General features: G+C 31.9%; 1 protein-coding gene across 5 annotated transcripts; it reads left to right on the top strand.

The window, feature by feature from the left end:
- The first annotated feature begins 3 nt into the window (after positions 1-3).
- Positions 4-13,361, top strand: LOC134275459 (basal body-orientation factor 1-like). Of its 5 annotated transcripts, XM_062757744.1 has the most exons (13): positions 3,058-3,616; positions 6,465-6,596; positions 6,722-6,936; positions 7,314-7,380; positions 7,629-7,652; positions 8,244-8,348; positions 8,752-8,835; positions 9,080-9,135; positions 10,043-10,154; positions 10,352-10,534; positions 10,873-11,055; positions 11,761-11,777; positions 12,386-12,480. In XM_062757744.1, the coding sequence occupies exons 1-13, from the start codon at positions 3,557-3,559 to the stop codon at positions 12,390-12,392; spliced, it is 1,245 nt and encodes a 414-aa protein (XP_062613728.1). In that variant the 5' UTR covers positions 3,058-3,556; the 3' UTR covers positions 12,393-12,480. The 5 variants fall into 5 exon arrangements, with proteins under 5 accessions (XP_062613729.1, XP_062613728.1, XP_062613725.1 ...); XM_062757745.1 differs by lacking the exons at positions 3,058-3,616; positions 11,761-11,777; positions 12,386-12,480 and adding exons at positions 4-98; positions 12,542-13,361; XM_062757741.1 differs by lacking the exons at positions 11,761-11,777; positions 12,386-12,480 and adding an exon at positions 12,542-13,361.
- The last annotated feature ends 924 nt before the right edge of the window (positions 13,362-14,285 follow it).

Genomic DNA, 14,285 nt, shown 5'->3' on the forward strand with positions numbered 1-14,285 from the left:
AAGAGAGTGTACAGACACTGAAGAACCTGGCTAACGAACTGGAACAGGAAAGGCAGCACAAACTAACCCTGATAGAAAGGATCAGCCAGATAAATTAGGTACAGTGTACTCATATTCACCCTGATAGAAAGGATTTGCCAGTTAAATAAGGTACAGTGTACTCCTACTAACCCTGATAGAAAAATAAAGTACAGTGTACTCCAACTAACCCTGATAGAAAGGACCATCCAGCTAAATAAGGTACAGTTTACTCCTACTAAACCTAATAGAAAGGATCAGCCAGCTAAATAAGGTACAAATGATACAAAAGATCAGCCAGCTAAATAAGGTACAGTGTACTCCTACTAACCCTGATAGAAAGGATAAGCCAGCTAAATAAGGTACAGTGTACTCCTACTAACCCTGATAGAAAGGATAAACCATCTAAATAAGGTACAGTGTACTCCTACTTACTCTGAGAGAAAGGATCAGCCAGCTAAATAAGGTACTGTGTTTTATCTCCCAGACTTCACAAAATCGGAGAACCCACAAGCTGAATCAAGTACGGGGTACCATATACCTTAATCCTCTCTTTTGCATAAACTATCTGCCAGCTGACTAAGGCATAGTGTATTCCTATCTGCTAATCCTCTCAAATTCAGAAAGCCAGAAGCTGCATTAGGTATTTAGGTAATGCCTTAATTAATAAGGTACAGCATACTCACATCCTTTAATTACTGGTATCTAAAAATCAGAGAATTAGCCAACTAAATTAAGTATCCATACCTCCAATTCTCTCCTCTGCATGAACATAATCTGTCACTAGCCATTAATATCCTACATCCCTCTCCTAAAATTCAGAAGATCAGCCAGATTAATGAGATAATTGCCAACTCTCTCTTTGATACCGAAGGAAGCATCAGTTAAATATTAGTGTAAAATCTTCATCCTCATCTGGAATGGTAAATATTAATTAGCTTATTTTTAGGTCACCTGAGTGAACTCAGGTGACCTATTTGTCCATTGTCGTGTGGTGTGTGTCATGTGTTAACATTTGAAAATTTTCAGCTTCTTCTCTGCAACCCCTCAATCAATTTTAACCAATTTTGGCACAAAGCATCTATGAGTGAAGGGGAACAAAATGTTGGAATTTCATGGTAGGGCAAAAACCACTAAAATTAATGCAATCTTTAAAAATCTTCTTCTTTACTCCTGCATGGACAAGGCGGTCCAACTGTTAGCATGAATGTATTTAAGCATTGAGTCCTCTACCAAAATTGTGAAATATGGCCCCAGGGTCAGGGCTTCTAGTGCTAATGGAGATGAAACAAAATAATTTAACCTGGTATAAACAGAGATGATGAATAATTGTTATACAGTGCTATAGGTTTAAACTTGGTTATCACTGAGCAGTTTTAAAGTGTACATTCTCTTCTTTGGGTATTGACTTAAAGATATATTTGTTTAGGGGAGAAAATGCTGATGTGGCAGTAAGCCTTCCATTCAGTTGAACTATTGATTGATTGCTGGCAGCAATAAACTTAAAGATAACAAAAACTGTGATCATTTATTCATGCATCTGTCTTCTCTCTTTGTACCTTGAATTGGCAGAAATGCTGAATTGTCAGTAGACATGTTTTTGGGGGATTTCTGCTATTCATGGTTTTATACAAACCTTTAAAGTTAATGGTAATTGCTCTGTTCTTATTATTCTTTCATTATAGCTGTGCACGGTTGGGATATAAAGTCTTTATAAATGTAAAATTACTGAGTTGATAGCAAAAAACATGAAGTGTGCTTGATTTATTGGGTCATTTATAACAGACTGATTTTTAGTAAAACTGTTCTTATTTTACTGTAATTGTCCTAAGAGCCAGTTTCTTGTGTTGAGGTAGAGTTCTGTTTGATTCTGTTGGGTTTGGTTAAATGAAGAAGGGTTGTAGTTGTTTTGTTTTTGATGTTCTGATTTGTTCTTGCATTTGTAGTTTCTTGAGATTTGAAAGAACATTACTACTTTTCTAGTTATTATAATAAATTCAATTTAGTTATACTTTCTACCTCCTTGGCATTTTCTGCTCTGTTCAGAATTATAGCAGCATGAAATAATGAAGACTTTTGAATTATCCTGTATATCTAATTATTCAGTCAATTTGAAAACTTGTTAATTTAAAGATGTCATTGTTATAAAAAATATACAAGTGTCACCTGTTTTTAAAAAATAACAAATTGTAGTTTTTAAATATTTGTTGTTCATGGTAATAAAGGATTGCAAAATAATCCAAAGGTTGTATTTTAATAATTTTAATAATCCAAAGGTTTTTGCAAATATTTATATTGCTAAATGATAAAGATTGCATTCTGCTGGCAATGTGTGGGCTTACACGGTCAAATATTTGATATACACATACACCTGTATTATAGATCTTTTCCCACTCATGGGGTTTTCATTTAATCTCGACAGAAAATTATTTGTATTGTTCCATGAATAAATTAAACACCTCTATCAGAATTCATTGAAATTAGAATGCTACCTTATAGAATTAAAAAGATTAAGGCACATACTTATTCTATGAATTTATCTTATCAGCAAAACAAATCTCTTCAGTTTATCACTTTCTAAATTGAAAAGTTTGTAGACTTTGTCTGTTCGTGGCTTGCCACTTGAAGCTTCCAGAGTTCTTGATTAAACATGTTTAGTTTGGCTTATTGTTTAACAGGTGGATCAGAAATTTTCATTTTTCATTATCACTGTATTGTTTGAGCAGATTAAGATGGGAAAAGAAATATGATCTTTGTATTTACCAAACAATGTATGTGTTAAACGGCTCAGTTGCTGTATTGTGAAAGTTCAAACATTATATATTTAACGACTTTTAATTCCACCAAGTTAAACAGCCCTAAGGCTTGCTCATAATTCAACCATAAAAGTGTAGATATTATTTTGGATTTTTTTTTTTTCATTTCAATCTCTTAAAGAGATCTTCAGTTTTGTGCAGCGTTTATATTAGAGTTTGATTGGATTATTGTGTCACCTATACTCTGTTGGTTTATTGCTATTGGCCTGGTATTGATTTTACGAGATGGAAAAGACTTTCAGGTGTTCCTGCATTTGATTATTAAATTCTGTAAAGGGACTGTGATCAGTCAAAAGAAACTGCCATTTCTTAATTACAATTCTACTTCGCACCTTTTTGTGGGTGTAAAAAATTAATTTTCTGGATAGTGAAATTTTTCTTTCCTACGATTCTTTGAATTTGGTGATCCTGCAGACCTTATAGGAGCTGGGATCTGTCTTTCATACTATTTAATAATGCATCAGTGTGTAAACTTATGGTGATTATAAATGACCCGTACATTTTCCAATAAAGTCTAGATGTCGTAAATCTAAATGTGTTGTAAATTTTATGCCCAATTTCCTGCAACATACTTCAGACGATATTTTAGGGTGGTGGTTTTTGTATCATAAAAATTTTGAGAAGAACAAAGTGTTTGTTGACAAGGGTAGTGTTGAAGTACCCCTTGCTCTTTTTCCAATGTGTTGAGACTATTTCGAGTGGTCTAACAGTTACTAGCTGGAATGGATTTGGATTATGACCAACTCAGGGGAATCAGAACAAGATTCACTAATTGTCTACATGTAAGTAAAAAAAAATTGTGTTTGATTAATTATCATATTTTAATTTATTTAATGGCCTAAAAAAATGAAAACATTCTGACTTGCTTAGTGTATAAGTGAAATAATTGAAGATAACAAACAGTATTCAAGCACAGAAGTCCATTTTGAAGCAGAGTAAACACAGACCTCTAAAGCATCATAGGTGGGATCAGATGGCATGGAGGAGTAAGCACCACCTGCTGACCTGTCACACCTGCCCCACTCCCTTTTTTCTTTATTTTTACAGAGAACTATTTTATCTACTATCTATGAAGACCTAAACATAATAATCACATGGAAAATTATTTTACAAGCCGAATGATTTTTTTTACCCAAATAGTTTATTACCATTGAAATTAATTTATCCAGAATGTAAAGTTTAATGGGCACTAACTTCAAGTTAATTTATTGAATCAATTAGACACTCTCAAGTGTAAAAGACATTAGTCAGACAATCGATATAGTAATTAACAGTGTAAAAAATCATTATAGTCAAAATTAATTAAGTTTGCGGAGATATAATTCTGTCTCAGTTTGCTTAACAGTTAGGGTGTGTTTGAAAAATTGATTTTGCATTGATTTTTTTGAACTGTCATTTTTCTCCTAAATTGAAGGTGTTTAGTGGTGATCTATATGCTGGGTTCAAGTCTGCTTGAGTTGTTTGCTATATAGTGTTCATTTGGTATCTACAATATGTATCATAAGGAAAATGTCTAATGTTCATTGCAAATGTGGTTTTATGCTGTAAAAATGGTTGCATTGTTTTGTTTACTTTAAAACATATTCCATTAGAAAGAATTATGTAAATACAAAAAATCTCCAAAAAAAATCTTGCAGTTTCATGCTCAGTTCTGTGTTGTAATCTAAGAGGATCGAACAGTGTAGAACTAGCATTCACATGTAGGCTTTATATGTATGTATGTATGTGTTAATTCAAAGACTGCTTTATGAATGTGAATGCTGTACTTGATTGAATATTTAATCTTTTGAATTTGTTCTCAAGTGCCATCATACATTAAAATGGTGTATTACACTGAGAATTAATGTTACTTTCATTCTGAAGTCTCTATATGTTTGTACAAGTGTGAAATGGGAATCAGATCTTTACTTCAACTGAGATTGAATTTGTTTGTCCGATTTAGATGCAAACTGCTCTGATGATTTTGGAAATGAAAATTTAAATACTCCTTTTTAAATGGATTTTATACAAGCCAGAATTGTTTGCTTCTGAATGTGTTTCTTAAATTGAAGGTTTCTGTCATATATGTTTCATAAAAATCACCTCTTCCTGAATTTTTAACATATGATATTCACATCTTATCTATTTTAATACTGTAAAAATTCTGAGGAAACTTCAGTATTGTCAAACTGAAGCAAAAAAAAAAATTATACAAGTTCATGCAGTCTGGAAATCAGTGTTTATATTTATTTCTCATATAATGGTTTTTATGATTGGATTTAAAGGATTTGTTTGGCCATTTATTGATATTTAGTCATTCAATCAAGAAAATGGAATTTTAAATGGTTCACAACACACTTTAGTGCATATAATTAGTTTTATTGAGGAGTGTATAAAATTCCTGTGTAAACTTGTTTTACTTAGTTTATAGAATTTAAAGGTAAAGACTGTTAGTATTCAAAAACATTCTCTATATTATCTGTGCAGATACAGCTAGCCAATGACCCTTATTGAGAAATTTCTGATAGTAAAGAACTATGAATAAACTGTGTGTTGATCAGTTTCAAGACAAGAATGGCAAAATCAACACACCAAAACTTAACACACATTCTGTTCCTTATGGAGTAGTCTTGAAAAATGTCTCATAATTTTATAATTTAGTATTATGCAAGTTTTAAGACTTAATTAAAAAAGAAGATAAAGGGATTAAATCTGTGAATTTCAAAATGTTAAAATTTCGAAGTAATTATCTTGGTCATGTCTCTTAATATATTTATCGTCTTAAATATTACCTTTAAGTCTACTAATAGAATGCTTGGTAAATATTGGATTTGTGAACAAAATAAACATATTAACTAACTTTTTATTTAATTTTCTTGAATAAGTCAACATTTAACAAACACGATTCCTGCCTTTTATACCAGAACCAATGCATGATTCTCTCTAATTTTAATCAATATTTCATATACAAGTAACATGTACCTTTTAGGGCTCACTCAGAAGTTTAGCATATTTGAAATCCATGGACTCTAAATCTGTCAGCATAAAATAATGGAGAAATGCTTGATAGGCATGAGAAAAAAAGCAAAAAAATGAGGCCAAGGTTATTTGGAAGGTCAAGGATATCAGATTTAGTAGCTTGGTAGTTGTACATGCATGCACATGTAGATGAAGTCTTCTCTTGGTATATGCACCAATCATCACAGTGCATGCAAAGATTGCAAACTGGGGAAAAATAAGGGAAATCTTTCTCGTTAAGAGGGTCTATGTCATAACAATCATAGTGGGGATATTATTATACCAAGGTCTGTCCTTGTGTAAGGGAAAATGAAATTAATACAATCATATTGTATACTGTTTAGGTGAGTGAAACACCACAGCTAAATGGGTTAAAAACAAGAAAAAAATGGAAACTTGAAATGTTAAGAGTCACTATGGGACAAATTTAGATTAATTTTATCTCTTTGCTAAATGTAGAAATAGAGAGAAGGATATTCTGTTTCTTTGTGTTGTTTCTTTTGGAATAAGAAATATATCAAATTTCATTTTTAACAAAAGGAATTATGCTTGAGTAGCAGTAAGTATGTTAAATGTACGTGGTACATGTACCAGAAGTTACTTGCAATAATTCTTCAGTTCTTGTTATAACAGGATCTTGAGGAGCAGAGACAGATGAACAAACAGGCAGCACATGATCGCATGATGGCAGTGGCTCGGGCCAAAGATCAGCTCAAACAGGAAATGTTACAGGAGATAGACAGAGTCCGCGAAAAACTCAAACAGGTAGGTGGTCTCAGTCGAAAAGTGTCTGAGAAAAACAAGAATGGCAAAAATTGAATAAAATTTATGCTTACAAATGCAAATTATTCCATCAATGTGTTTTGATAGAAATTTTTGTATTATTTTAGGAACATAGACAAGAAATAGAGCGCTTACAGAACACTATACGCAGACAAGAGGAGGAGCTCTGTAATCTACGAGCCGAGAGGAAGCTTTACGTCAGACCCGAGCTGGAAAACTCTCTCGACCGAGTAGAGAGGACAATCGTCAACGAAATAAACGAGGAATGTCGACGCAACTCTGGTGTTCTAGGCAGCAGTCCACGCAAAGTCAATCTCAAAAAGTATGTGGGACAGAATAAAAATTGCACAAAGTATTTATTTCTTATCTGGTGAATTTAAAATATCAATGGAAGCTAGGTTATAATTCCAAAATCAAGCTCTGAAAAGGAAAAAAGGTTTTCTATGTTATTTATAGAACCTGAATACTTGTAAATGTTTTTTAGTTCAGAGGATATTGAACTCTTATTGCAATTGATTATTATATTTTTTTAATACATAAAGACACAGTACAAATGATAGAATAGTCTGATGGAGGAGTGTCTCAAATTCCTCCAGTAAAGCAATTCTGGAGGAAATTGATGTCCGTGTAAGCAATATTTATTGTATGAGTTAATTTCAAATCATTATTGAAGTACTTAGCATTTAATCTTGTTTTCAGCTTCCAAGTAGAAAACGGTGGTTACACTCCCAATGGCAGAAGTCGAACACCTACCACGGCAGCTCTAGTGAGTTCTTTATTATATATCATAATCCTTTGTTACCTAGAATACCTTCCCTTCCTTTTTAACACCAGATTTAGCAAGGGATTGTCATACTATGTCTGTATGCGTAATACATGTACGTTGTATTTGGAACATTGAATAATTTACCAGCAGTAGTATAGCTACAGAATTAGAATTGATAGCAAAGGAAAAATAATGGGTGACAAAATGTAAAGTTGATGTATTATTCAGTATTTTTTGTTCCACAATAGATTCAGCCCACAGATAACAAAGAGGTTTGTTTGTCACACGTAATAACGCTGACGACTTTCCTGTATATGCAAAACTGTCTGTTTTAACATTGCTGCCTCATATTCTGTAGATGTTGAAGCTTACTTCTTTTAATAATTTGTTAAAATATTGATAAATTTTAGTCTGTCAGTATCACTTGTAGTAATATTTATATACGATATTTTGTTAAAATAATGACACTCGTATATATATAAGTCTGTTTCTGCTAATGGGCCAGGGTTTAGTCTGAAATGTTTGCGTAGATACATGTGTGATTTTTGCCAGCTCTGAATTTTTTCATACATGTTAACTAATTTAAGATATTTTTGTCATGTTTATTTCATGTTATATAACCATTTTCAAGAATAATGTCATTTGTTTAGAGAGTATAATTCACAATATATTTCACATTTTCTCTATATCACAAAGCACAGAGGAAAAAAAATACTTTCAGTGCATTAATTCCCATCATCTTAAAATGCTTATAACCTATTAAAATTCTTAGGAACTGTGAAATGTGTGGAAATTTTTATATTAAATCTCCTTTATTAATAATACTTCAGAACGATGTTTATAAATCACATATTTTTATCTAGGCAAACCTCAGGGCCTGCAACCAAGACCTACGTAATCATGTGACAGAGTTAAAAAGGGAATTAGAATTACAGAAATCAGCTCTAATGAGGGTAGAAAGAGAGAAGGTATGATACATTGACTGAGGGATTTTTTTGTCAGAAGGGTTCCTATGTCATTATGGATATCAGTAAGAGATTGTAGTGCTACAAACTGGTCCCTCATAGAAGAGAGATCATATGAAGATATATAATTTTTGGAAATCAGTTTTTCATTGAATGAATTGTTGTAGATGCTTCCAAAATTGTCTACATTTGTAGTTGGATTTTTATAAAACATGGTGTGATATACAAAAACATCAAGACACACTTTATACAATGTAAATCTCAAAAAAAATCTACAAGTGCAATTTTTCTTGAACGCTATTTTAATTTCAAAGCAGTTTAGTTCCTGAGAGACTATAAGCGTTTATTAAGGTACAGTTGTACCTTATTAATTATTTATAACTCGGCAGTAATTATCTTGGTACAGGATGACCTTGTGCAGAATGTAAAGAAAGAGATAGAAATAGAAAAGAATAAAGAGCTGGAAAAGATGAAACAGAGTCTGATGAAGGTAGGGGAAAATGTGAATGTTCTCATGAAATTTTCTAAAGTAAATTGATAGATTTATTCTTATAAATTTATTTTGGCAATTTATTAAGAAATTTTTAATATTTTTTGTAATCTGAAATCAAAGTAATATATATTATATGAATAATATGAATAGTATATACATGTATTAATAGTGTTTTATATATTCAATATATTTGGGTAACCATTATTGTTGCACATTTTGATTTTTTCTCTGCTTTTTGCAGCAGGTGCCAGCACTGGAATACAATGGCTACAATGTGCACAAACCCAACAATCAAATGTAAGGAAATGGTAGCACAATGCACATAAATCCCAAAATCACAAAACCAACAGAGTTCAATGTTTGTTTTACTTTGGCACATTCTTAATAGGACATTTACTCAAAAATTAGAGCTAATTAAACATGTAAATATAAGTACATGTAAATATTGGTAAATTGGATGCTATATCCAGCAAACATTGCACTCTCTGTTATACTGTAAAATCACATATTTTCGTGGGGTCAAGTTTTCATGGTTTGAGGAAAATCTCTTGGTAGATTTTGTAGATCAAGAATTAATGTACTAAAATACTTACGTAAGTAACATTTTACATTTCATGGTGAACATGAATTGGTGGGTCTTGTCATACCTTGAAAACAACGAAAATTAACCCTCCACGAAATTTGTGATTTCACAGTATGGGATCAGTCTAGTCACACTATTAACCTGAGTGAGGCAAGGGAGGTAATTCTTGGCAAATTTGGTCTGGCAATATTGCTCAACTAGATTGTTTTATCAGGAAAAAGAACAAAACTTGCAAGAGCAGGAGCAAAGTTACACTGAGAAAGTTAAGACATACATACAGATATTAAAACAAAAAGATGAGGATATAGAAGCTGTACAAAATAACTATGATAAATGGAGAATGGCTACTAATGCCATGATGAATAGAATGGAGGACACAATGCATAACTCAAGGTAGTGTAACACTGATTAGGGTGAAGGTTTGTTGTTTCTGGAAATAAAAGTCATTGTGTATTAGAATGTAAGGCTTGTCAAATGTAGGACAGTCATTGTAAATAACAGGAGACAAAATTTGAATAAATTTCAATTTGTTCTCTTTGCAAAACCTTTATGACTTCAAATTAATCTAACATCCAGCTCTATGAAGTGAGATATTTCAGTCCTGATATTTTTCTGTTTTAGGCAATATAACAACAAACTGGTGTCCACCCCCCACTTTGAGTACAGTCCCCGGGGAGAGGTACAGAATTACGAGATAGGGAGACTGGAGAGAGAAATCCGCCGACTCGCAGAGGTAGGGAGGAGGGCAGAAATATCATAAAAATAATGAAATAGTCTTATATAACGTACATTGCTTGAATAAAAGTCATTGTTCATTTTTCTGCATAAGCATGCATGTATAGTATGGAATGATAATACACTTCATCCCTTCACTACTAATAATTATAACAAATAATTCCATTACAAAAATCATTTTCTTCTCCATTTCAGAACCAAAAGCAAATCATTCATCAAAATGCTTCAGCAGTAGAACATGATATTCAGAATGAAAAAATGATAAACCAGTTAAAAGCCAAGGTCATGCAGCTTCAAGATGAAAATGTAGCTCTGAAAAGCAGCAAGTTTAATTCCTACTCTGTCCCTGATCTGTCAAATCCGTCACACTATCGCTCAGTAAGTAAACTAATCTGTAAATAACCAGAGTCAAATAATATATAGATATAGTAAATATGTCTGATCACAATTGAAATTACGTAAAACTACATACTATAGAAAAAAAATTGGTGTGACAAATTCTCTGAAAAAAAGAAATAATGCAGATCAATCCTGGAACCATGGATAATTTTTGGGATTGTATGCATATTGATTTTTGACTTCTTAGGCAGTTGCTTCAATTATCTAATCATGTACAGCAACTTTTTCTTGCTAAAGCTGTAATCGATGGATTTTATATGCAAATATAGTTATCACACTTTAAGGGAGATAACTCTTGCAATCTTTTCCTTTGACAGTCAGCATCCCTACACCAGCCTACACACAGAGAGAAGTTAGCCCACTATCTGGAGCAGCGGTCTAAGGAGGGACTGATAGACACTGAGACCGTGTCAGAACACCAGAGGATGAACAGGAACATGATGTCACAGAAAATGATGGAGATGACGCGGCTACAGAACTCCCTCACTGACCAGGCCAAGGTATGTTGGCACTATACAGAATATTTACTCTCTAGGGTACTTGACAACTTTTTAAACAATTGTAAAAATTTTACACATGCAAGCTGAAGTTTTTGCCTTTGTTTTATTCTGAGAATCTGTTTATAAGTATTCTTTTGTATAAAGCATAGTAAAAATCAATTTATAGTGAACACAAATAAAATTTTATCATATACAGTAGAACTAATTAAGTATTAAATTGATTATTTTAAATCATAGTAATTACATCTCTGTTTTATTACTGAAATTATATGACCTCAAATATTTCCATGATAAGATATTTGGATAAATATTTAGAATTGGTCACACTCAGCTGGCAAACTGTGTAAAATTTTTCCTGTATGAGCTAGAAAAATGTTATGGAATATACTTGTAGTCCATATTTGTACATGCATGTTTATTTCTTGCAATATACGATTGTATTTTATGAAGAAAACCTAACTTTAGCTTCATAGCTTTAATAGCTAGTGTACTATTTATTTTCTTTTCATTTTTACTCATCTTGCAGAAATCAATAGTAGAACAAACTTTAATTCTTATCAGTTTACTTTAATAGTACTGTGCACCTAAATAATTATGTAGAAAATAATGTGCATCAAACTTTTTGTAATAAATGGATGTTTTCTCTAAATGTTTTTTTTTTAATTTGATATTTGAATTTATATTAAATGTACTATATTTCAATAGAATCAAAGAATCAAATGGTATATGCTTTTATATATATATTAACTACATGATTGTGTAAAAATAATGTTAAACCACACAAATATTAAAAGATGTGTATTCCTGAATTTTGAAATCTATACGTCTTTCTTGTTGTTGGCAAAAGTTTATTGGTGCTTCAATGAACATTTAGAAAAAGCATCCTGTAGCTTGGCTTGTGCTACATGTAGCTATAGATATTGTGCTAATATAGAAAATGTTACAGTTTTAGTAGGTTGTGGTGATGGTGCTTGCATGTATCCAAAGCTGTGAACACACTCTGCTGACTTGGCAACTATTTCAACCTCAATCTAATAAACATTGCTAACATTAGCTTCATGTTTTTGACCTTTGGCTTCCGTTCATCGCAAAGTTCCTGCATGCTTCTCAAAACTTCATTAAAATATTATAATATATAAAAGTGCATTTTCTCTAGATTAGTATTACTTATATTCAGTTTACCTATAATATTTCTAAATTACCACTTTCTTGTACTTTTTAATACATTGCTAAAAATAAGAAATGAAAAATTAATTTAAAAAAAATTAAAGTAGACTGTATTGTGTTTGAGCACCTGCTGATGTTGGCATGTTGTTTGACTTTATTTCAGGATTTGATTCACCTGAGTAAATCCTACCACCAGCTGAACAAGAGGTCTCCATCCCCTGTAAAGGACCTGAACATCACCCAGTGACAGGAGGGGGGGGCAGTAACAGGGAGGGGAGGGGTAGAATGTGGTCATTAGTTTTATCTGTATTTGTTACAGGACCTGATTTACCTGGGAAAGTCTTATAATCACCTGGACAGGTACTACCACCCACGGGAAGCCTGGTACTCCGTGCACGACCATAACCAGTACTGAATGTAATCATGTAATAATGTAATATCCAGTACTGAATGTAAACCTGTAATAGCCATTACTGACTGCACTGAATGTAAACATGTAATAGCCACTAATGACTATAATCATGTAATAATGTAATCGCAGGTACTGACCATAATCATGTAATAATGTTATCATTTTTGATAACATTTATAGTAACCATTACTGAGTGTTATCATAAATGTAATAGCATTTGTGTAATCACATTTCTATTTTTGTGATTTCTTAATTACAATATATGTAATTATGATTCTAGCATTAAAAATAATTTCTATTGTTACAAATTAATATATTAATTATCGATTGTATGAGCTTTAATACACAAATTGCAATGACATTTGTAGTCAATCTCTTAAATGTGTTATTGTGAATGTATTGTTGGCAGGTACATGATCGACTTAACACATTGACTAGACTTTTATTTTTTATTCACTATTACATGATTCATCTAAATATGAGTTATACATAGATTTATCTGAAATCATATGAATTTTTGTTACTATTATCTAGATACATATTGCAATATTTCCACTTGAACCAACTTCCACAAATATATGTAATATTTTTTTGTTTGTTGTATGGCAGGTTTAATTACATGGTTAGTGGTGTTAGCTTTATACATTATCAGACACAAGAGTTACCAAGTTAACCTGAATATAGAACAAGAATACAATAAGTTTCTGTATTAATAATTTATTAATTTGACTTTTTGTACCATTGTAGCCTTGATGTATAATTGTATAATCTGAAATTTGTACAATATGATTAAAACTTATAGGTACATTGTAGCCAGATGAAAAAAAATCAAAAGTAGTGTAGGAGGTACTTTGTACTGTAGAACTTTTTCCATGGTATGATCCGTCCATATAGTAGTATAGATCTAAAAACATTCTTTTGATTTACATAGTAAAATAGTTATTTACCGGTATTTTGAATTGTATATATATATATATATATATATACTTTAGGTCTTGTGCCAAACTTTTCCAATTTTGGTAGTCATATTTATAAGGCGTTGTGGTAGATATTAGAACAGGAAGCTGGATTCAGATCTGATATTTTCGCTGTAAATTTGCTTTATTTATAGCCGCTGTTTTTCTAAGCTTTTTGGTTTTTTTTAACTTTACGGAGATGCTACTCTCCGATGATCCATCAAGTGTCTGTGATATTTGGTTCCGTCCATACAAGGAAGACATTAGTGCTGTGTTGTAGATAGAAAAGGAAGGAAGAGATTGAAAGTGTGAGTGAATGGTTTGATGTTGTGGTTATATGTTGTATAAATGGGGAAATAGAATAGATTTTTGCAATTAGAGATTACTAGCTAGGATTTTTTCCTATTATGCATTTTCTGCAAATTTATTTATGATATTAATATATATAAATGAATAAATATATGTTAAAATTTACTTTTTCTTCATCATTACTTCAGTGTATGTATGGATGCCATGGTGCAAAATGATTCATTGAAATGTATAGATCTTCTGGCCATTGTTTAGCAGGCACCACCTGTATACCTGCTAGAAAGGTAATCAAGAAAGAGATGATCCTGCATAAGTACCAAAAAAAAAACTCTTTCGCAAAAATTAGCCTTTGCTCATCAATTTTTATTTCCATTGTACATTCTTCC

This window comes from Saccostrea cucullata, unplaced genomic scaffold (genome assembly GCF_032062105.1).
Source record: "Saccostrea cucullata isolate Sc308-1 unplaced genomic scaffold, CSIRO_AGI_Scuc_v1 ctg686, whole genome shotgun sequence".
Taxonomy (NCBI): Eukaryota; Metazoa; Mollusca; class Bivalvia; order Ostreida; family Ostreidae; genus Saccostrea; species Saccostrea cuccullata.